General features: G+C 36.0%; 1 protein-coding gene across 5 annotated transcripts in view; it reads right to left on the bottom strand.

Annotated features, from left to right (window-relative positions):
• Positions 1–25,176, bottom strand: part of LOC142336083 (syntaxin-binding protein 1-like) — a 631,753-nt gene that overhangs the window by 44,456 nt on the left and 562,121 nt on the right. For all 5 annotated transcript variants that reach the window (XM_075384601.1, XM_075384603.1, XM_075384604.1 and 2 more), the window contains exons 2-5: positions 15,430–15,466; positions 15,238–15,369; positions 15,099–15,175; positions 14,840–15,025 (exon numbers count right to left, since the gene is read on the bottom strand). In XM_075384601.1, the coding sequence (XP_075240716.1) occupies positions 14,840–15,025; positions 15,099–15,175; positions 15,238–15,369; positions 15,430–15,457 (423 nt within the window). In that variant the 5' untranslated portion in view covers positions 15,458–15,466. The remainder of the gene's footprint in view (positions 1–14,839; positions 15,026–15,098; positions 15,176–15,237; positions 15,370–15,429; positions 15,467–25,176) is intronic.

Genomic DNA, 25,176 nt, shown 5'->3' with positions numbered 1-25,176 from the left:
CGTCATCAGCAGCCAGTACTAATGTGGCAGTGTTATTGAAAACTATTAGTCAAAACACAATTAAAAAAGCAAAAGGGGGGACGATTTTGAGAGCAATTAAAAACAAAAAATGACCCATATCCCTGTTCTGAACTCTTGGCCAAATCACACGCAAGAGAAAAAACAAAAACGCAAGGATTTCGCAAAAACTGCACATCAAAAATTGATATTGCAAAAAACCTAAAAATTCCGATTTGTCACTAAGCAACAGAGTATAAAAATTAGTCTCATCAGTCAATTGAAAATAAACTATTACGGTGGAAAGTCTCGATAAAAATTGACAGCATCAAAAATAATTTAAAAAAACAGACTCAATAAAGAAATTTTTGTTTCATTGAATGCCGAGATGTTATATTTTGACTAAGATTCTTTAAAACTTAGTGCTGCTTCAATTAGCTGCTATTAAACAACCTTCAATTGTACGAACACTCACTCGACCTGATTTCTTTGAACTAAAGTAAAGAAAAACCAATTTTACAGAGAGAAAGTGAATTTTGAGAATGAGGTAACTCACGTGTGACTAAAACCTAAATCAAGCGAAAGTCAAAAACTCACTCCACTGAAAGTGAAAAACGACTTAACGCACGAAATTCAGTTGAAATTGCATGAATGTGATTGTCACGTCATATGGTCAAAAAATATTGACGAAATAAACTTAAACTACGAGAAGACCAATAATAGCCCCAGCTAACTCCTCGCGATGTTAATAAACTGACTAACGATGAATAAACTGCTCTCGAACAACAGGATAGGCAATTTAATTCAAGTGCTGCATTTTGGACAAATTTGTTTATGGTTGCGATAATCGGACAAGGGAAAGATTCAAGATTTAGGGGACGATTTTGAGAGCAATTAAAAACAAAAAATGTCACATATCCCTGTTCTGAACTCTTGGTCAGTTCACACGCAAGAGAAAAAACAAAAACGCAAGGATTTCGCAAAAACTGCACATCGAAAATTGATATTGCAAAAAAACCTAAAAATTCCGATTTGTCACTAAGCAACAGAGTATAAAAATTAGTCTCATCAGTCAATTGAAAATAAACTATTACGGTGGAAAGTCTCGATAAAAATTGACAGCATCAAAAATAATTTAAAAAAACAGACTCAATAAAGAAATTTTTGTTTCATTGAATGCCAAGATGTTATAATTTGACTAAGATTCTTTAAAACTTAGTGCTGCTTCAATTAGCTGCTATTAAACAACCTTCAATTGTACGAACACTCACTCGACCTGATTTCTTTGAACTAAAGTAAAGAAAAACCAATTTTACAGAGAGAAAGTGAATTTTGAGAATGAGGTAACTCACGTGTGACTAAAACCTAAATCAAGCGAAAGTCAAAAACTCACTCCACTGAAAGTGAAAAACGACTTAACGCACGAAATTCAGTTGAAATTGCATGAATGTGATTGTCACGTCATATGGTCAAAAAATATTGACGAAATAAACTTAAACTACGAGAAGACCAATAATAGCCCCAGCTAACTCCTCGCGATGTTAATAAACTGACTAACGATGAATAAACTGCTCTCGAACAACAGGATAGGCAATTTAATTCAAGTGCTGCATTTTGGACAAATTTGTTTATGGTTGCGATAATCGGACAAGGGAAAGATTCAAGATTTAGGGGACGATTTTGAGAGCAATTAAAAACAAAAAATGTCACATATCCCTGTTCTGAACTCTTGGCCAGTTCACACGCAAAAAACAAAAACGCAAGGATTTCGCAAAAACCACATCAAAAATTGATATTGCAAAAAACCTAAAAATTCCGATTTGTCACTTAGCAACAGAGAATAAAAATTAGTCTCATCAGTCAATTGAAAATAAACTATTACGGTGGAAAGTCTCGATAAAAATTGACAGCATCAAAAATAATTTTAAAAAAACAAACTCAATAAAGAAATTTTTGTTTCATTGAATGCCGAGATGTTATATTTTGACTAAGATTCTTTAAAACTTAGTGCAGCTTCAATTAGCTGCTATTAAACAACCTTCAATTGTACGAACACTCACTCGACCTGATTTCTTTGTACTAAAGTAAAGAAAAACCAATTTTACAGAGAGAACGTGAATTTTGAGAATGAGGTAAGTCACGTGTGACTAAAAGCTAAATCAAGTGAAAGTCAAAAACTCACTCCACTGAAAGTGAAAAACGACTTAACGCACGAAATTCAGTTGAAATTGCATGAATGTGATTGTAACGTCATATGGTCAAAAAATATTGACGAAATAAACTTAAACTACGAGAAGACCAATAATAGCCCCAGCTATCTCCTCGCGATGTTAATAAACTGACTAACGATGAATAAACTGCTCTCGAACAACAGGATAGGCAATTTAATTCAAGTGCTGCATTTTGGACAAAATTTTGTTTATGGTTGCGAAAAATCGGACAAGGGAAAGATTCAAGATTTAGGGGACGATTTTGAGAGCAATTAAAAACAAAAAATGTCCCATATCCCTGTTCTGAGCTCTTGGCCAGTTCACACGCAAGATAAAAAACAAAACAGCAAGGATTTCGCAAAAACTTCACATCAAAAATTGATATTGCAAAAAACCTAAAAATTCCGATTTGTCACTAAGCAACAGAGTATAAAAATTAGTCTCATCAGTCAATTGAAAAGAAACTATTACGGTGGAAAGTCTCGATAAAAATTGACAGCATCAAAAATAATTTTAAAAAAACAGACTCAATAAAGAAATTTTTGCTTCATTGAATACCGAGATGTTATATTTTGACTAAGATTCTTTAAAACTTAGTGCTGTTTCAATTAGCTGCTATTAAACAACCTTCAATTGTACGAACACTCACTCGACCTGATTTCTTTGAACTAAAGTGAAGAAAAGCCAATTTTACAGAGAGAAAGTGAATTTTGAGAATGAGGTAAGTCACGTGTGACTAAAACCTAAATCAAGCGAAAGTCAAAAACTCACTCCACTGAAAGTGAAAAACGACTTAACGCACGAAAATCAGTTGAAATTGCATGTGATTGTCACGTCATATGGTCAAGAAATTTTTAAGAAATAAACTTAAACTACGAGAAGACCAAAAATAGCCCCAGCTAACTCCTCGCGATGTTAATAAACTGACTAACGATGAATAAACTGCACTCGAACAACAGGATAGGCAATTTAATTCAAGTGCTGCATTTTGGACAAATTTGTTTATGGTTGCGAAAAATCGGACGAGGGAAAGATTCAAGATTTAGGGGACAATTTTGAGAGCAATTAAAAACAAAAAATGTCCCATATCCCTGTTCTGAACTCTTGGCCAGTTCACACGCAAGAGAAAAAAGAAAAACGCAAGGATTTCGCAAAAACCACATCAAAAATTAATATTGCAAAAAACCTAAAAATTCCGATTTGTCACTAAGCAACAGAGTATAAAAATTAGTCTCATCAGTCAATTGAAAATAAACTATTACGGTGGAAAGTCTCGATAAAAATTGACAGCATCAAAAATAATTTTAAAAAAACAAACTCAATAAAGAAATTTTTGTTTCATTGAATGCCGAGATGTTATATTTTGACTAAGATTCTTTAAAACTTAGTGCAGCTTCAATTAGCTGCTATTAAACAACCTTCAATTGTACGAACACTCACTCGACCTGATTTCTTTGTACTAAAGTAAAGAAAAACCAATTTTACAGAGAGAACGTGAATTTTGAGAATGAGGTAAGTCACGTGTGACTAAAACCTAAATCAAGTGAAAGTCAAAAACTCACTCCACTGAAAGTGAAAAACGACTTAACGCACGAAAATCAGTTGAAATTGCATGTGATTGTCACGTCATATGGTCAAGAAATTTTTAAGAAATAAACTTAAACTACGAGAAGACCAAAAATAGCCCCAGCTATCTCCTCGCGATGTTAATAAACTGACTAACGATGAATAAACTGCTCTCGAACAACAGGATAGGCAATTTAATTCAAGTGCTGCATTTTGGACAAAATTGTTTATGGTTGCGATAATCGGACAAGGGAAAGATTCAAGATTTAGGGGACGATTTTGAGAGCAATTAAAAACAAAAAATGTCCCATATCCCTGTTCTGAACTCTTGGCCAAATCACACGCAAGAGAAAAAACAAAAACGCAAGGATTTCGCAAAAACTGCACATCGAAAATTGATATTGCAAAAAAAACCTAAAAATTCCGATTTGTCACTAAGCAACAGAGTATAAAAATTAGTCTCATCAGTCAATTGAAAAGAAACTATTACGGTGGAAAGTCTCGATAAAAATTGACAGCATCAAAAATAATTTTAAAAAAAAAACTCAATAAAGAAATTTTTGTTTCATTGAATGCCGAGATGTTATATTTTGACTAAGATTCTTTAAAACTTAGTGCAGCTTCAATTAGCTGCTATTAAACAACCTTCAATTGTACGAACACTCACTCGACCTGATTTCTTTGTACTAAAGTAAAGAAAAACCAATTTTACTGAGAGAACGTGAATTTTGAGAATGAGGTAAGTCACGTGTGACTAAAACCTAAATCAAGTGAAAGTCAAAAACTCACTCCACTGAAAGTGAAAAACGACTTAACGCACGAAATTCAGTTGAAATTGCATGAATGTGATTGTCACGTCATATGGTCAAAAAATATTGACGAAATAAACTTAAACTACGAGAAGACCAATAATAGCCCCAGCTAACTCCTCGCGATGTTAATAAACTGACTAACGATGAATAAACTGCTCTCGAACAACAGGATAGGCAATTTAATTCAAGTGCTGCATTTTGGACAAATTTTTGTTTATGGTTGCGAAAAATCGGACGAGGGAAAGATTCAGGATTTAGGGGACAATTTTGAGAGCAATTAAAAACAAAAAATGTCCCATATCCCTGTTCTGAACTCTTGGCCAGTTCACACGCAAGAGAAAAAAGAAAAACGCAAGGATTTCGCAAAAACCACATCAAAAATTAATATTGCAAAAAACCTAAAAATTCCGATTTGTCACTAAGCAACAGAGTATAAAAATTAGTCTCATCAGTCAATTGAAAATAAACTATTACGGTGGAAAGTCTCGATAAAAATTGACAGCATCAAAAATAATTTTAAAAAAACAAACTCAATAAAGAAATTTTTGTTTCATTGAATGCCGAGATGTTATATTTTGACTAAGATTCTTTAAAACTTAGTGCAGCTTCAATTAGCTGCTATTAAACAACCTTCAATTGTACGAACACTCACTCGACCTGATTTCTTTGTACTAAAGTAAAGAAAAACCAATTTTACAGAGAGAACGTGAATTTTGAGAATGAGGTAAGTCACGTGTGACTAAAACCTAAATCAAGTGAAAGTCAAAAACTCACTCCACTGAAAATGAAAAACGACTTAACGCACGAAATTCAGTTGAAATTGCATGAATGTGATTGTCACGTCATATGGTCAAAAAATATTGACGAAATAAACTTAAACTACGAGAAGACCAATAATAGCCCCAGCTATCTCCTCGCGATGTTAATAAACTGACTAACGATGAATAAACTGCTCTCGAACAACAGGATAGGCAATTTAATTCAAGTGCTGCATTTTGGACAAATTTGTTTATGGTTGCGAAAAATCGGACGAGGGAAAGATTCAAGATTTAGGGGACAATTTTGAGAGCAATTAAAAACAAAAAATGTCCCATATCCCTGTTCTGAACTCTTGGCCAGTTCACACGCAAGAGAAAAAAGAAAAACGCAAGGATTTCGCAAAAACCACATCAAAAATTAATATTGCAAAAAACCTAAAAATTCCGATTTGTCACTAAGCAACAGAGTATAAAAATTAGTCTCATCAGTCAATTGAAAATAAACTATTACGGTGGAAAGTCTCGATAAAAATTGACAGCATCAAAAATAATTTTAAAAAAACAAACTCAATAAAGAAATTTTTGTTTCATTGAATGCCGAGATGTTATATTTTGACTAAGATTCTTTAAAACTTAGTGCAGCTTCAATTAGCTGCTATTAAACAACCTTCAATTGTACGAACACTCACTCGACCTGATTTCTTTGTACTAAAGTAAAGAAAAACCAATTTTACAGAGAGAACGTGAATTTTGAGAATGAGGTAAGTCACGTGTGACTAAAACCTAAATCAAGTGAAAGTCAAAAACTCACTCCACTGAAAATGAAAAACGACTTAACGCACGAAATTCAGTTGAAATTGCATGAATGTGATTGTCACGTCATATGGTCAAAAAATATTGACGAAATAAACTTAAACTACGAGAAGACCAATAATAGCCCCAGCTATCTCCTCGCGATGTTAATAAACTGACTAACGATGAATAAACTGCTCTCGAACAACAGGATAGGCAATTTAATTCAAGTGCTGCATTTTGGACAAAATTGTTTATGGTTGCGATAATCGGACAAGGGAAAGATTCAAGATTTAGGGGACGATTTTGAGAGCAATTAAAAACAAAAAATGTCACATATCCCTGTTCTGAACTCTTGGCCAGTTCACACGCAAGAGAAAAAACAAAAACGCAAGGATTTCGCAAAAACCACATCAAAAATTGATATTGCAAAAAACCTAAAAATTCCGATTTGTCACTAAGCAACAGAGTATAAAAATTAGTCTCATCAGTCAATTGAAAATAAACTATTACGGTGGAAAGTCTCGATAAAAATTGACAGCATCAAAAATAATTTTAAAAAAACAAACTCAATAAAGAAATTTTTGTTTCATTGAATGCCGAGATGTTATATTTTGACTAAGATTCTTTAAAACTTAGTGCAGCTTCAATTAGCTGCTATTAAACAACCTTCAATTGTACGAACACTCACTCGACCTGATTTCTTTGTACTAAAGTAAAGAAAAACCAATTTTACAGAGAGAACGTGAATTTTGAGAATGAGGTAAGTCACGTGTGACTAAAAGCTAAATCAAGTGAAAGTCAAAAACTCACTCCACTGAAAGTGAAAAACGACTTAACGCACGAAATTCAGTTGAAATTGCATGAATGTGATTGTCACGTCATATGGTCAAAAAATATTGACGAAATAAACTTAAACTACGAGAAGACCAATAATAGCCCCAGCTAACTCCTCGCGATGTTAATAAACTGACTAACGATGAATAAACTGCTCTCGAACAACAGGATAGGCAATTTAATTCAAGTGCTGCATTTTGGACAAATTTTTGTTTATGGTTGCGAAAAATCGGACGAGGGAAAGATTCAGGATTTAGGGGACAATTTTGAGAGCAATTAAAAACAAAAAATGTCCCATATCCCTGTTCTGAACTCTTGGCCAGTTCACACGCAAGAGAAAAAAGAAAAACGCAAGGATTTCGCAAAAACCACATCAAAAATTAATATTGCAAAAAACCTAAAAATTCCGATTTGTCACTAAGCAACAGAGTATAAAAATTAGTCTCATCAGTCAATTGAAAATAAACTATTACGGTGGAAAGTCTCGATAAAAATTGACAGCATCAAAAATAATTTTAAAAAAACAAACTCAATAAAGAAATTTTTGTTTCATTGAATGCCGAGATGTTATATTTTGACTAAGATTCTTTAAAACTTAGTGCAGCTTCAATTAGCTGCTATTAAACAACCTTCAATTGTACGAACACTCACTCGACCTGATTTCTTTGTACTAAAGTAAAGAAAAACCAATTTTACAGAGAGAACGTGAATTTTGAGAATGAGGTAAGTCACGTGTGACTAAAACCTAAATCAAGTGAAAGTCAAAAACTCACTCCACTGAAAATGAAAAACGACTTAACGCACGAAATTCAGTTGAAATTGCATGAATGTGATTGTCACGTCATATGGTCAAAAAATATTGACGAAATAAACTTAAACTACGAGAAGACCAATAATAGCCCCAGCTATCTCCTCGCGATGTTAATAAACTGACTAACGATGAATAAACTGCTCTCGAACAACAGGATAGGCAATTTAATTCAAGTGCTGCATTTTGGACAAATTTGTTTATGGTTGCGAAAAATCGGACGAGGGAAAGATTCAAGATTTAGGGGACAATTTTGAGAGCAATTAAAAACAAAAAATGTCCCATATCCCTGTTCTGAACTCTTGGCCAGTTCACACGCAAGAGAAAAAAGAAAAACGCAAGGATTTCGCAAAAACCACATCAAAAATTAATATTGCAAAAAACCTAAAAATTCCGATTTGTCACTAAGCAACAGAGTATAAAAATTAGTCTCATCAGTCAATTGAAAATAAACTATTACGGTGGAAAGTCTCGATAAAAATTGACAGCATCAAAAATAATTTTAAAAAAACAAACTCAATAAAGAAATTTTTGTTTCATTGAATGCCGAGATGTTATATTTTGACTAAGATTCTTTAAAACTTAGTGCAGCTTCAATTAGCTGCTATTAAACAACCTTCAATTGTACGAACACTCACTCGACCTGATTTCTTTGTACTAAAGTAAAGAAAAACCAATTTTACAGAGAGAACGTGAATTTTGAGAATGAGGTAAGTCACGTGTGACTAAAACCTAAATCAAGTGAAAGTCAAAAACTCACTCCACTGAAAATGAAAAACGACTTAACGCACGAAATTCAGTTGAAATTGCATGAATGTGATTGTCACGTCATATGGTCAAAAAATATTGACGAAATAAACTTAAACTACGAGAAGACCAATAATAGCCCCAGCTATCTCCTCGCGATGTTAATAAACTGACTAACGATGAATAAACTGCTCTCGAACAACAGGATAGGCAATTTAATTCAAGTGCTGCATTTTGGACAAAATTGTTTATGGTTGCGATAATCGGACAAGGGAAAGATTCAAGATTTAGGGGACGATTTTGAGAGCAATTAAAAACAAAAAATGTCACATATCCCTGTTCTGAACTCTTGGCCAGTTCACACGCAAGAGAAAAAACAAAAACGCAAGGATTTCGCAAAAACCACATCAAAAATTGATATTGCAAAAAACCTAAAAATTCCGATTTGTCACTAAGCAACAGAGTATAAAAATTAGTCTCATCAGTCAATTGAAAATAAACTATTACGGTGGAAAGTCTCGATAAAAATTGACAGCATCAAAAATAATTTTAAAAAAACAAACTCAATAAAGAAATTTTTGTTTCATTGAATGCCGAGATGTTATATTTTGACTAAGATTCTTTAAAACTTAGTGCAGCTTCAATTAGCTGCTATTAAACAACCTTCAATTGTACGAACACTCACTCGACCTGATTTCTTTGTACTAAAGTAAAGAAAAACCAATTTTACAGAGAGAACGTGAATTTTGAGAATGAGGTAAGTCACGTGTGACTAAAACCTAAATCAAGTGAAAGTCAAAAACTCACTCCACTGAAAGTGAAAAACGACTTAACGCATGAAATTCAGTTGAAATTGCATGAATGTGATTGTCACGTCATATGGTCAAAAAATATTGACGAAATAAACTTAAACTACGAGAAGACCAATAATAGCCCCAGCTATCTCCTCGCGATGTTAATAAACTGCCTAACGATGAATAAACTGCTCTCGAACAACAGGATAGGCAATTTAATTCAAGTGCTGCATTTTGGACAAATTTTTGTTTATGGTTGCGAAAAATCGGACAAGGGAAAGATTCAAGATTTAGGGGACGATTTTGAGAGCAATTAAAAACAAAAAATGTCCCATATCCCAGTTCTGAGCTCTTGGCCAGTTCACACGCAAGATAAAAAACAAAACAGCAAGGATTTCGCAAAAACTGCACATCAAAAATTGATATTGCAAAAAACCTAAAAATTCCGATTTGTCACTAAGCAACAGAGTATAAAAATTAGTCTCATCAGTCAATTGAAAAGAAACTATTACGGTGGAAAGTCTCGATAAAAATTGACAGCATCAAAAATAATTTTAAAAAAACAGACTCAATAAAGAAATTTTTGCTTCATTGAATACCGAGATGTTATATTTTGACTAAGATTCTTTAAAACTTAGTGCTGCTTCAATTAGCTGCTATTAAACAACCTTCAATTGTACGAACACTCACTCGACCTGATTTCTTTGAACTAAAGTGAAGAAAAGCCAATTTTAAAGAGAGAAAGTGAATTTTGAGAATGAGGTAAGTCACGTGTGACTAAAACCTAAATCAAGCGAAAGTCAAAAACTCACTCCACTGAAAGTGAAAAACGACTTAACGCACGAAAATCAGTTGAAATTGCATGTGATTGTCACGTCATATGGTCAAGAAATATTGAAGAAATAAACTTAAACTACGAGAAGACCAATAATAGCCCCAGCTAACTCCTCGCGATGTTAATAAACTGACTAACGATGAATAAACTGCACTCGAACAACAGGATAGGCAATTTAATTCAAGTGCTGCATTTTGGACAAATTTGTTTATGGTTGCGAAAAATCGGACGAGGGAAAGATTCAAGATTTAGGGGACAATTTTGAGAGCAATTAAAAACAAAAAATGTCCCATATCCCTGTTCTGAACTCTTGGCCAGTTCACACGCAAGAGAAAAAAGAAAAACGCAAGGATTTCGCAAAAACCACATCAAAAATTAATATTGCAAAAAACCTAAAAATTCCGATTTGTCACTAAGCAACAGAGTATAAAAATTAGTCTCATCAGTCAATTGAAAATAAACTATTACGGTGGAAAGTCTCGATAAAAATTGACAGCATCAAAAATAATTTTAAAAAAACAGACTCAATAAAGAAATTTTTGTTTCATTGAACACCGAGATGTTATATTTTGACTAAGATTCTTTAAAACTTAGTGCTGCTTCAATTAGCTGCTATTAAACAACCTTCAATTGTACGAACACTCACTCGACCTGATTTCTTTGAACTAAAGTGAAGAAAAGCCAATTTTACAGAGAGAAAGTGAATTTTGAGAATGAGGTAAGTCACGTGTGACTAAAACCTAAATCAAGCGAAAGTCAAAAACTCACTCCACTGAAAGTGAAAAACGAACTAACGCAAGAAAATCAGTTGAAATTGCATGTGATTGTCACGTCATATGGTCAAAAAATATTGAAGAAATAAACTTAAACTACGAGAAGACCAATAATAGCCCCAGCTAACTCCTCGCGATGTTAATAAACTGACTAACGATGAATAAACTGCACTCGAACAACAGGATAGGCAATTTAATTCAAGTGCTGCAGTTTGGACAAATTTGTTTATGGTTGCGAAAAATCGGACAAGGGAAAGATTCAAGATTTAGGGGACGATTTTGAGAGCAATTAAAAACAAAAAATGTCACATATCCCTGTTCTGAACTCTTGGCCAGTTCACACGCAAGAGAAAAAAGAAAAACGCAAGGATTTCGCAAAAACCACATCAAAAATTAATATTGCAAAAAACCTAAAAATTCCGATTTGTCACTAAGCAACAGAGTATAAAAATTAGTCTCATCAGTCAATTGAAAATAAACTATTACGGTGGAAAGTCTCGATAAAAATTGACAGCATCAAAAATAATTTAAAAAAACAGACTCAATAAAGAAATTTTTGTTTCATTGAATGCCGAGATGTTATATTTTGACTAAGATTCTTTAAAACTTAGTGCTGCTTCAATTAGCTGCTATTAAACAACCTTCAATTGTACGAACACTCACTCGACCTGATTTCTTTGAACTAAAGTAAAGAAAAACCAATTTTACAGAGAAAAAGTGAATTTTGAGAATGAGGTAAGTCACGTGTGACTAAAACCTAAATCAAGCGAAAGTCAAAAACTCACTCCACTGAAAGTGAAAAACGAACTAACGCAAGAAAATCAGTTGAAATTGCATGTGATTGTCACGTCATATGGTCAAAAAATATTGAAGAAATAAACTTAAACTACGAGAAGACCAATAATAGCCCCAGCTAACTCCTCGCGATGTTAATAAACTGACTAACGATGAATAAACTGCACTCGAACAACAGGATAGGCAATTTAATTCAAGTGCTGCAGTTTGGACAAATTTGTTTATGGTTGCGAAAAATCGGACAAGGGAAAGATTCAAGATTTAGGGGACGATTTTGAGAGCAATTAAAAACAAAAAATGTCACATATCCCTGTTCTGAACTCTTGGCCAGTTCACACGCAAGAGAAAAAAGAAAAACGCAAGGATTTCGCAAAAACCACATCAAAAATTAATATTGCAAAAAACCTAAAAATTCCGATTTGTCACTAAGCAACAGAGTATAAAAATTAGTCTCATCAGTCAATTGAAAATAAACTATTACGGTGGAAAGTCTCGATAAAAATTGACAGCATCAAAAATAATTTAAAAAAACAGACTCAATAAAGAAATTTTTGTTTCATTGAATGCCGAGATGTTATATTTTGACTAAGATTCTTTAAAACTTAGTGCTGCTTCAATTAGCTGCTATTAAACAACCTTCAATTGTACGAACACTCACTCGACCTGATTTCTTTGTACTAAAGTAAAGAAAAACCAATTTTACAGAGAGAACGTGAATTTTGAGAATGAGGTAAGTCACGTGTGACTAAAACCTAAATCAAGCGAAAGTCAAAAACTCGCTCCACTGAAAGTGAAAAAGGACTTAACGCACGAAATTCAGTTGAAATTGCATGAATGTGATTGTCACGTCATATGGTCAAAAAATATTGACGAAATAAACTTAAACTACGAGAAAACCAATAATAGCCCCAGCTAACTCCTCGCGATGTTAATAAACTGACTAACGATGAATAAACTGCTCTCGAACAACAGGATAGGTAATTTAATTCAAGTGCTGCATTTTGGACAAATTTTTGTTTATGGTTGCGAAAAATCGGAAAAGGGAAAGATTCAAGATTTAGGGGACGATTTTGAGAGCAATTAAAAACAAAAAATGTCCCATATCCCTGTTCTGAACTCTTGGCCAGTTCACACGCAAGAGAAAAAACAAAAAAGCAAGGACTTCGCAAAAACTGCACATCAAAAATTGATATTGCAAAAAAACCTAAAAATTCCGATTTGTCACTAAGCAACAGAGTATAAAAATTAGTCTCATCAGTCAATTGAAAATAAACTATTACGGTGGAAAGTCTCGATTAAAATTGACAGCATCAAAAATAATTTAAAAAAAAACAGACTCAATAAAGAAATTTTTGTTTCATTGAATACCGAGATGTTATATTTTGACTAAGATTCTTTAAAACTTAGTATTGCTTCAATTAGCTGCTATTTAACAACCTTCAATTGTACGAACCCTCACTCGACCTGATTTCTTTGAACTTAAGTAAAGAAAAGCCAATTTTACAGAGAGAAAGTGAATTTTGAGAATGAGGTAAGTCACGTATGACTAAAACCTAAATCAAGCGAAAGTCAAAAACTCACTCCACTGAAAGTGAAAAACGACTTAACGCACGAAATTCAGTTGAAATTGCATGAATGTGATTGTCACGTCATATGGTCAAAAAATATTGACGAAATAAACTTAAACTACGAGAAGACCAATAATAGCCCCAGCTAACTCCTCGCGATGTTAATAAACTGACTAACGATGAATAAACTGCTCTCGAACAACAGGATAGGCAATTTAATTCAAGTGCTGCATTTTGGACAAATTTTAGTTTATGGTTGCGAAAAATCGGACTAAGGAAAGATTCAAATTCCCGACTCCGGAGTTCTAACGGAAGCGTTAACCACTCGGCTATCAGTCCATTCTGATTTCCAATCTTACAATCGCTTTCAATTTGGCAACAAACTTTACCTCGGAGTGAGATCACTGAAAAATTCTAAAAAAAGAACAAGTCAAAGAATGTTTCAGTTCCAGAACAAAAACGCAAAACGATTGAGCAACAAAATTTGCATAAAAAGACAAAAGTTTACATAAACTGTTTCAAAATTCGTTCGAGATCTATTAAAAATGCATATGACTACAAAAAAATCTGCTATTTTGCCTTAGCCAAAATTCATTTGTTCACAAAATGCAAGTCATATAGATAAGCTTTTCTTATTTTGAAAATACAACACATTCAGGAACTTGACGAAAATAGTCTTAATTTTCTCGAGTTTTCGTCATTTTTCTCAATAAAAATTTGTTTTACACCAGCATAACATTTAAAAATGATAATTGAAAAAGCCTACAAGCAATAGCCGTCTATTAAATTCCAAAGAGATGAAAACATAAACCAACTAACGACGGATGAATTGCTCTCGAACGAGCGGCAGGGGCAAATTAATTTAGAGATGTAGCTTAAGAATTTTTCTATGGGTGCAAAAACTCGGAACTCATAGGGGTTCAAACCCGACACCTCCAGGATAAAAAGCAGCCACTTATCTACTAAGCTACAGAGGTTTCGAGAATCAACCAATTTCAAGCAAAACACGGTCAAGCAAAAATTTTGTATAAAAAAGACCAACATGTTTACAATAATTGCTTCCAACTTTGTTCGAAAGGAATAAAACAAATAAAATACAAAATGCAGCTAAAATAGCCTTCAATTTTAAAAATTGGGTGACAAACCAACAAATTTACTTATAATTCAACAAAATTTCGAAACAAAACGCCAAAATCCTATCCATGCATCCTTTATATTAATAATGTAGACTATGAAAACTATTGCAGCAGAAAACATTAGTTAAATCAAAAAAAGCTTCAAACCTAACCTGAACAAAAATTTTGCTCACTGGAGGAGAAAATTTTGATACAACTCTGGTTCTCGCTTTCTTAAAAATAGCTCTATGAACGCAAAAAAAAGCACTTTGGCTCAGCTCGTCAAATTTGAACAGCAGTGAAACCAAGTTTTATAAAAAAGAACCACGATGATACCAACATTAGTACAACTCGATATAAAATTAACGACTTGACAAAATTAGATACAAAAAAACAGCCCATGAAAGTAATGCAAGCTGAATAACAACTTACGTTAGATTCATACGGCAGGAACGCTATGTTGATTTCTTTGACCGTTTTTGTCGCCTTCCTGAGACACGATGTCTTGCAGATTCTGTTGAACAACTCATCAGGGCACGCCTCGGTAAAGAAAATATGACACCCACGATACTTCTGATGCAGACTATCTTGGAAGTCCATGCACAGTAGATCAATGCTCTAGAACAATGATCAGTAGCAAAGCCAATGGGGAAAAAGTACATCAGCTTGAGCACATTACTAACTAACAAACCTGCTCGGTGGGGGCTATTAAGTATATAGCCTCTAAGTTTGTAATCGGTTCTCTGTTCTTCCCAATGTCTTCAACGACTAAAACAAAACCAATTCAAATTCCGTTGCGGTTTGTAATCTTCATCCCAGCAATTGCCTACTTGTTACTCCTTCGTTATTGAGATCTGTCATTTTAATACACGCCGATATCATCCGCATGGCCAGACTGTCCAGAACCATAACTTTCCATTCTCCCCTTTTGTGGACAGACTGAATAACATCGTTGAGAAGCTCTAAAACAACACGAACGTGAGCTTTTAAATTTTAAGGTTAATTTTCATTAATTAACTCACTTTGCGCGACAATTCGTTTTAGCGACATAATTGACCTGAAAAAGAAACAAACATTTTTTTGCTACGAAAAAATTAAAGATCGAAGGTTTTCATCAAACGCAGATCAAGATTACGTAGTCAATCTGCTGCGATATTGATTTTCTTTTTCTAAGAGCCGAAGGCACCTATTTGCTTGTGTTGCTATCGAGTCTCCCAGTCAGTGATTGTAGTGTAAATATCTTCCTGATTCATACATAAGTTTAGACAAAATGAATTGCGAAACCAAAAGAACTTTTAAAAATGGTACCTTAATTTGCCATAGTCCCACTTTGCACGCGCCAATGTTTATTTACTTGTTCCGCAAAACTTTACCTCAAATATTTTGAGCACGCACCAATCGTAGATTCCGTACAAACGAGCCGATGTGAAACAGTAGAAATTTAATGGGTACGAACCGGCTATGCTATAGTGCCTGTGTGTAGCTGTTTTTTGCCTGTGATAAAACACCAGTATCAAGATGTCGCGTGATGCAATGTACAGTTCTGTACGCCTATAACCGAACGGAAAAGCACACCTTCAATAACCAAATTAGGAAAAGATGCTTTTGCTATTGTAAAAACAATGAACATCTAGTAAAACTAGTAATTGGGGGACAACTAGTGGTACTCTTCATTGTGCACAAGAAAAAAACTGGTTATAAGTTTGTGGATACCCTGCCTGAGCTACTCCGAACGATAGCCGAAAATAAGCAACATGCAGAGTTTGCCCTCTACGCTGCCATGGTCTTTTCACACCTTATACTGCCCAGCACCAAGAAGAGCAACAACGGTCCCGCAAATAAGATAATTAGAAGACGACTCGAGATGTGGAGCAAAGGACAAGTGAATGAGCCGTTTTCTGAAAGAAAAGCCCTTCAGCTCCGACAACCAAAATATTCTAAGAACAATCATAATGAAATGCGCCACTTCGGCCGCCTCATGCACCAAGGTAAAGTCTCCCGCGCTATCCGGCAGCTGGACCCAGATCATAAAAGAGTTTTATCTCTCAGTCAGTCAATAGGATCGCCCATTGTTCTAGATGTTCTCAAAGGCAACAAGCTGCAAGCGAAGCCGGCCCGCACTGAATCTCCAAGTCAAAATCCCGATCCTTCTTAGAATCCTTCAGGCTATAAGGATTACTAGCGCAGAAAATATCAAATTAGCTGCATTAAAACCCCATGGTAGCCAGGTACCAACAGGCCCTGATGCTGAGAAATCCTCCACTGACCTTAGCAACACTATTGCAAAATTTGCATATCGAACTGTCACCAAAACTTTATCCCCTTATCATTTAGCAGCCTACAATGCCTGTTGTCCAATCACGCTTGACAAGAACAATGGTGTCAGACCTATAGGAATCGGAGAATTTAACCGGAGAAAATTTGGGCGATTTTTGTAGTGTGTGTCAAACAAGATCTGCTAGTTCTAGGAAGCAATACCCAGCTTGTCCTGGGCAAATTTTTAGCACAGATTATGCCATTCACACGCTGAGATCTTGTTTTAATGAAGAAAAAACGGCTCAGAACTACTGATTGTTGCTGACAATGCTATCAAACAACTGACTAGAAGGCTCGCATTTCACAGAATCTCCACTCAGTGTCCTTCACTCACAAACCTGAATGACTCTTAACAAGAACCATCTAAGCTGTTTGTCGAGAAAGACACAAGAAGGGATAACTCATGGCGATCCCCTTGCAAGGGCAATGTACGGCATAGCAACGTTACTGCTGATTAAATGATCTCAAACCAGCAGTATAGTACAAAATTGGATGCCGGCTGCCGGAAAACTGATAGAACTCCGAGATTTCTTTCGGTCACCTTTCTCTCAGTGGCAAACCTTGCGGATATCTGGTGACTGGTCCTAAATGTGAGTTAGTAGTTAAAGAGCCGAAACTGGAAGAAATGAGAGTGAACTTCGCCCATACTGATAATAACCAATCAATAACCAAATTAGGAAAAGATGCTTTTGCTATTGTAAAAACAATGAACATCTAGTAAAACTAGTAATTGGGGGACAACTAGTGGTACTCTTCATTGTGCACAAGAAAAAAACTGGTTATAAGTTTGTGGATACCCTGCCTGCGCTACTCCGAACGATAGCCGAAAATAAGCAACATGCAGAGTTTGCCCTCTACGCTGCCATGGTCTTTTCACACCTTATACTGCCCAGCACCAAGAAGAGAAACAACGGTCCCGCAAATAAGATAATTAGAAGACGACTCGAGATGTGGAGCAAAGGACAAGTGAATGAGCCGTTTTCTGAAAGAAAAGCCCTTCAGCTCCGACAACCAAAATATTCTAAGAACAATCAAAATGAAATGCGCCACTTCGGCCGCCTCATGCACCAAGGTAAAGTCTCCCGCGCTATCCGGCAGCTGGACCCAGATCATAAAAGAGTTTTATCTCTCAGTCAGTCAATAGGATCGCCCATTGTTCTAGATGTTCTCAAAGGCAACAAGCTGCAAGCGAAGCCGGCCCGCACTGAATCTCCAAGTCAAAATCCCGATTCTTCTTAGAATCCTTCAGGCTATAAGGAATACTAGCCCAGAAAATATCAAATTAGCTGCATTAAAACCCCATGGTAGCCAGGTACCAACAGGCCCTGATGCTGAGAAATCCTCCACTGACCTTAGCAACACTATTGCAAAATTTGCATATCGAACTGTCACCAAAACTTTATCCCCTTATCATTTAGCAGCCTACAATGCCTGTTGTCCAATCACGCTTGACAAGAACAATGGTGTCAGACCTATAGGAATCGGAGAATTTAACCGGAGAAAATTTGGGCGATTTTTGTAGTGTGTGTCAAACAAGATCTGCTAGTTCTAGGAAGCAATACCCAGCTTGTCCTGGGCAAATTTTTAGCACAGATTATGCCATTCACACGCTGAGATCTTGTTTTAATGAAGAAAAAACGGCTCAGAACTACTGATTGTTGCTGACAATGCTATCAAACAACTGTCTAGAAGGCTCGCATTTCACAGAATCTCCACTCAGTGTCCTTCACTCACAAACCTGAATGACTCTTAACAAGAACCATCTAAGCTGTTTGTCGAGAAAGACACAAGAAGGGATAACTCATGGCGATCCCCTTGCAAGGGCAATGTACGGCATAGCAACGTTACTGCTGATTAAATGATCTCAAACCAGCAGTATAGTACAAAATTGGATGCCGGCTGCCGGAAAACTGATAGAACTCCGAGATTTCTTTCGGTCACCTTTCTCTCAGTGGCAAACCTTGCGGATATCTGGTGACTGGTCCTAAATGAGAGTTAGTAGTTAAAGAGCCGAAACTGGAAGAAATGAGAGTGAACTTCGCCCATACTGATGTCAAAATCACCAATTGCACACATTTTTTAGTCTCCATAAATGGCGAAAACTCAACGTTCGCTGATTTTGCTTTGCTTTTGCTTCCTCGCTGAAAAACTCCAGCGAAAAGCAGTGAGGTGAATAACAGGACGAAACGAGCCCTACGAGAATCAACTGAGGCTTTTGAACATCTTGCCATTACAATATACATTCAGATGAACGATCTCCTCACTCTCTCAAAGCTTACTCAAGAAGGAAGAGACGATATTGAAATACCTGAAATAAACAAAGTTCGAGGAAGATCCACAGAATTATATACGCTCAGAAAAGTAAGGCTCGAAAAGGCGCGAAATGAATTCGTTTTTAAAAATTGCAGACTAGCAAACCGGATCGACAATGAAAAAAATTTTATGGAACCGCGAGGACTGAAAAACCGAATACTATACCTGATGTGGAAGTTTGTTAATAAATCGTTCAACACTCAAAATATCTGCACGTGGCAACTGTGTTGCGATTGTCACCGATGCAGAAATTTACGGACAATTCTCTAAAAGCAAGACTCAAGGGTCAGAACGACCCCTCGACAAGCAGTCGTAAATTCCCAACAACAACAACAAAAACAACAACAACAAATTTACGTCTTTGCTTCAGAAATTTCTATCGTTTGCTGAAACGTCGCCGCAAAAAATTCACAGCTGCTTAACCAAAGGCGTTCAACAGAAGTTTGCGCAAACCAACCGAACAACGACCGCCTCAACGGACTCCCTGACAGCCGCGGAAACAACTCTGGATGAGAAAACTATACCAGCAATAACCGGTTTTGAAACACCGAGGGAACATTTTCGAGTATTTACGCCCCACCACTGCACCTTGGTGGGCCGAATATAGCTTACCCGACTGCAAATACACTTGAATACTTAAACTCTCTAAACAGCCATGATCCTTTTCATACTGAATGCGTACCAAATTGTTTGCAGCTGATTTATTTGCAAATGACCCGAATTACGGAAGAGAAAACCAAGCTAGATAGCCTGAAAGAAGCAATGAATCAACAGGCAATGAATCAACAGGAACGAAGCAATGAATCAACAGGCAAAGTATTCTTTGAAGGCGCTTACAAGGCTGTTTTTACAAAAAGGCGCTTCTAGCTGGATAATTACCCTGACACACACACAGAACAGTTTGAACCTAATGAAGTTAGAGATTCGAAATGATCTAGACTCGCAAAATTGCCGCGAGTTAACGGAAACGTTCATGAAAAAAGTACATGTCCATGTGGTTCAAAATTCAGCATCAAGCATGCCCCACAGTGCAAAAGGCCAAAAGGCGGATAAACTCACATTCGTCATGACGAAAATCCAGACACGATGCAAATTCGCCGGTTTGAAGAACGGGGTTTTTTATGACACCGAAATAGAGCCAAATCGTCAGTCGCTTCAAGGAGAATCCTTTCCACACAAAATCTCAAGCATTTGAAATGAAGCTCGACAGGACGTCAAAGCACGAACTGACACTGGTAAACTGAATTTTTTGGACTTTTGTCGATGTCAAAGCTTTCAAATACTTCTGCATCCTTATGCGCAAAAGCCATGAATGATGCCTACTCATATCAAGAACAACTTAAAAAACTAAAATAAGAGATCCGTTTTATCGAAATTGAAAACAATTCGTTCAGTTCTCAGGATTTTACCTGCTCTGGCAGTGCTGGCCTTTCCGCCACCAACGTCAAAAAAAGTTCGCCAAAAAGGAGTCAATTTCTTCAATCAAGCGAAGCTTCCTCTTATGTATCAATGGATGTAAAGCATTCAAAAAGCCACACTCAACCACCATTTTCATTTTGTCTGCAATTGAAGCCTGAAGGAAGCAATGAATCAACAGGCAATGAATCAACAGGAACGAAGCAATGAATCAACAGGCAAAGTATTCTTTGAAGGCGCTTACAAGGCTGTTTTTACAAAAAGGCGCTTCTAGCTGGATAATTACCCTGACACACACACAGAACAGTTTGAACCTAACGAAGTTAGAGATTCGAAATGATCTAGACTCGCAAAATTGCCGCGAGTTAACGGAAACGTTCATGAAAAAAGTACATGTCCATGTGGTTCAAAATTCAGCATCAAGCATGCCCCACAGTGCAAAAGGCCAAAAGGCGGATAAACTCACATTCGTCATGACGAAAATCCAGACACGATGCAAATTCGCCGGTTTGAAGAACGGGGTTTTTTATGACACCGAAATAGAGCCAAATCGTCAGTCGCTTCAAGGAGAATCCTTTCCACACAAAATCTCAAGCATTTGAAATGAAGCTCGACAGGACGTCAAAGCACGAACTGACACTGGTAAACTGAATTTTTTGGACTTTTGTCGATGTCAAAGCTTTCAAATACTTCTGCATCCTTATGCGCAAAAGCCATGAATGATGCCTACTCATATCAAGAACAACTTAAAAAACTAAAATAAGAGATCCGTTTTATCGAAATTGAAAACAATTCGTTCAGTTCTCAGGATTTTACCTGCTCTGGCAGTGCTGGCCTTTCCGCCACCAACGTCAAAAAAAGTTCGCCAAAAAGGAGTCAATTTCTTCAATCAAGCGAAGCTTCCTCTTATGTATCAATGGATGTAAAGCATTCAAAAAGCCACACTCAACCACCATTTTCATTTTGTCTGCAATTGTTGAAGAAGGAAAGCTGCACTGTTCAAAATTCACTCGCCTCTAGTTTTTTTTCCTTATTATACTTGACTACCTCCTATTTGTTTAACTTAATTTAGTAGACAGCGCTGAAAGCAGTTATTTGAATCAGCTTACGTCAAATACCCTAGCTATAAATCCATTGTGTTTACCTTCTGTTTGACGATGCTATGCAGTTTGCAGTAGAGTTGCCTACTCTGCTGTAAAGCTTCGTAGTGAAGATTCACCGTCCAATTGGTGGATCACACCACCGTTTTAATTTTTATAAAAAAAATGGCTGTAGGTGCTGAAAAATATCCTGGTGCAATAAACTTACCAGTCGGTTGTAGTAAACATTTAAAAGGAAAAGGTTATGATCAACTACATTGACGGAACATTTAACCCCCTATGTATGAAACCAGATATCTAATAATGTACCAACATTCGGTTGAGGTTTTTCTTTACTAAGTTGCCTGCTGAATTGTTGTCAAAAATTAGAAAACTGCGTTTCAAAAGTGCTTGAAAAGGTATATGATAAATTATAAGAACTCGCAAAAATTCAAAAAAATTCGATGCAAAATGGTTTTGCGTAAAAATAGATCAGCTACCGTGCAACTGTTATTATTTTTGCACGGTGAACATCAAAAGAACAGTTGCGAAAACATAAAATGTGATTAATTCCATATTCAATTTTTCTAAAGCTTTCGATACCTTTCCGTACAACAATTTATTGAAAAAACTGCATTTTATCGTCATAGGTTTGATATTGGTGTAGTGGATAATCGTTTAGCACCACTGCGGCTGGAGATCTAAGCTCAATAAATACAAAGCTCATGTGTTGTCCATTCTAACTAGCGCCTATCATAGACAGGAAATAACTTTCTGAAAAAAAACTGGATGATTTTATTGAACATCAGATTTCACTGACAAACGTAGAAATGGTATTTACAATGTCAACTATTTACAGAGTAAGATTCTCTAAATTAATTTTTGATTTTGTAAAAAATTGAAGTCCTGACAGTTTTTGAAATGAGGCAAAAAAATGTGATCATTGTTGGCGCCAATTTAATACAGAACCATGAGCCATCAGACCAATCGAAATGAAGTCAAAAATCTGAAACCTTAAATTCTGTCACCAATCAAGAATTTTAAAACTGAAAATTTTTACAAGTTGGGATCGAATGATTATACAACCACCCCGTTGCGGGAAGAAAAACCCGAACTAACCCGAGGTTATAGCACATAGTTAGGTTGATAACTAAACTATTAAAGGATTCAACCAACGTTATGGCATCATACCTACATTTGTGGCTGTTAGCATTTATATTGTAAAGAAGAGCGCATTTTTTTTGTCACCTATAGTTAAACTTTTCAGTTGCTTATTTTATGATCCTTTAGGTGATCAATTATGACTAGTTCTCATTAATGTGAGAACTTCATTGTTACGTATGTATCAGCTTTGCTTATGTCAACAAAAGCAAATATTCTAGTAATTTGATATTTACTATGTAAATATTGATTTAAATCACGTACTTTATCATGCAATCAGAAAGGAGTAGCAATGACGTTTTAAATTATACTTAATTTATTACCTACTGGATCCGAATTGCTGGCATAAAAAAACATTTTTTTAGAGCGGTTGGAAACTGTTACAAAAAAGCATTGGCTCCCAGTTTTTTGATTCTTTATCATTGTTAGTCTTTCATGCTAAGAACGCACTGAAAAATACTTGATTGGAAAGCGAGTGGTGAACTCACGACGTTCAAAAAAGGACAAAGTGACCTACTTAAGTCATTTTCAAGACACTTCACCAAGCTAGAGGACTACCTGATAAAAGACAGCCGAAATTCCAGCCGAAATTCCAACTCGATGCTTTTTTGAAACGTTCTGCAAAAAAACTGAAATGTTTGAAACAGCAATTTAGATGACAACAGACGGCAGCAGAGGTTCCTGTTACAACTAAGGTTTTTTTAAAGCTTCGATCATGACCAACTCAATGTTAGAAGAAAAGAGTAAGAACTTTGCAATGGATATATTCCAGTTCTCCACTTTATTGAAAGTTTCCGCACAAAAGTTGTTATACTTTTGCAGAAGGAAGCTGGTGTTTCAATTATGAAAGAATAGTCAATAATGGAAAAAGAGAAGCAAGCAAAAACCTAAGCGACTCGGAAAAACAGACATTGTGTGATCAACTGGAAAAGCTATAAGAAGTCTAGATTCATCTTCCGCAAAATGCTTTCAAAAAAATGAAGCCAGAAGGTTGCATCCAGGTGTTTATGAAGATTCAGTGATAGTAGGAGTTACTATTTAGACCTGAACAAGCAGTACAGTCACAACAAGGATTGCAGAAAGGAAACACCCCTAGAGATATACACAATGAGTAGCAAAAACAATCGAAATTAGACAATAATTGATAACAAAAAAAACGCCTCAAAATCAAGTAGAAAAATTTTTGGGGCTTCTTTTCAGAAGTCTGCTACCAACAAGAGTAGAAAAGAACTAAGTGTTGCCGGTTCGCACTCGTCGAGACTTGACGTTGGGCGAAGAAACTTGACAACTCGATGGCCAAACAGAAATCAGAGCAAAAGCTGAGAAGACTGCAATTTCAAACAGAAAATGAATGGGAAGAAATTAAACTTCGTCTACGACTAGAAGCGTTACGTTTTCATTCAAAGCAGCAACATCAAGAACAAAAACTAAGTCTACAACTGCAGCAACCAAAAGATGAATTGCTTCTGCAACAGCATGAGCGAGAGATTAACAATAACTTTAAGAAAAGGCAAGAACAAAAATATCTGAGACCTGCACTGAACAATGGAAGCTTAAGGGCATCTGTATCAGTGGCAGATAAAATAGAAGTTATTGAATCATAAAGCAATCAACAAAGATAAACAGCGTGCGCAAACTCAGTTGCTCAACATTCTGGCCCTAGCGAGCCACTATCTCCAGACACTGATATCGACCTCAGCAAGAATATCAGACAAGAACTAGGCAACAAACGTTTCAGCTCTAGTCTGAAAGCTACTTCGCTATATCAATTGAGTGTAGGCCATTTTTAGCACCATTGACTGAACCGAGCATTCCCAGGAAACCAGTAGTTCATAAATCAGTTATGGACCCACAAGTGCAATTAACAAAAACAAAGTTTCAGCGCCAGGTAAAGTCAGCAATCCAAAACAGAAACGGGAGCCAGAGTTCCATAAACAACTCTCCAAACCGACAAAGATTGGGAGCAAAATGAACCGAACCACTCCCCAAGTCAATTACCAAATTTTATTGAGCGATGGCGCCAGTGGTTTCCGACAACTGAAGCTAACTGAGATTCGAGACAATCCTTTCGAGTGCCCAGATTTGTCGTGTCTTTTTGATGTTGATGTTCATAGTGAACAAACCAGCAATAGTGAAAATATGCAATACCCGATTACTAGTCTCACGCTTCAAGCGAAAAGATCAGTATCGTGAATGGGATTCAACTCACAACCATACTACCAGGCTTGAAATAAATTCTGTGAGAATCACGGCATTTCAGATGTCACAGAAAACGCTCAACTCAAGAAAAACATACTCGTCCTCCAGTTTGGTACGATAATTCTACGTGCATTGTCAAATTTGCAAATGTAATTAAAATGTGGTATACATTTAAACTCAACTTTGATACTTATCCGACTTGGAATCCGCATGAGGGCCAATTTCAAAAAAGAGAGAAAACTTTTTTTGCAACTGAGGGAATAGGAGTTGCAGTATATGCAATAA

Source organism: Convolutriloba macropyga, chromosome 3 (genome assembly GCF_964194025.1).
Source record: "Convolutriloba macropyga chromosome 3, txConMacr16.3, whole genome shotgun sequence".
NCBI lineage: Eukaryota > Metazoa > Xenacoelomorpha > Acoela > Convolutidae > Convolutriloba > Convolutriloba macropyga.
Note: the sequence above shows the minus strand (reverse complement) of the source record. Positions and strands in the feature narration are given on the sequence as shown.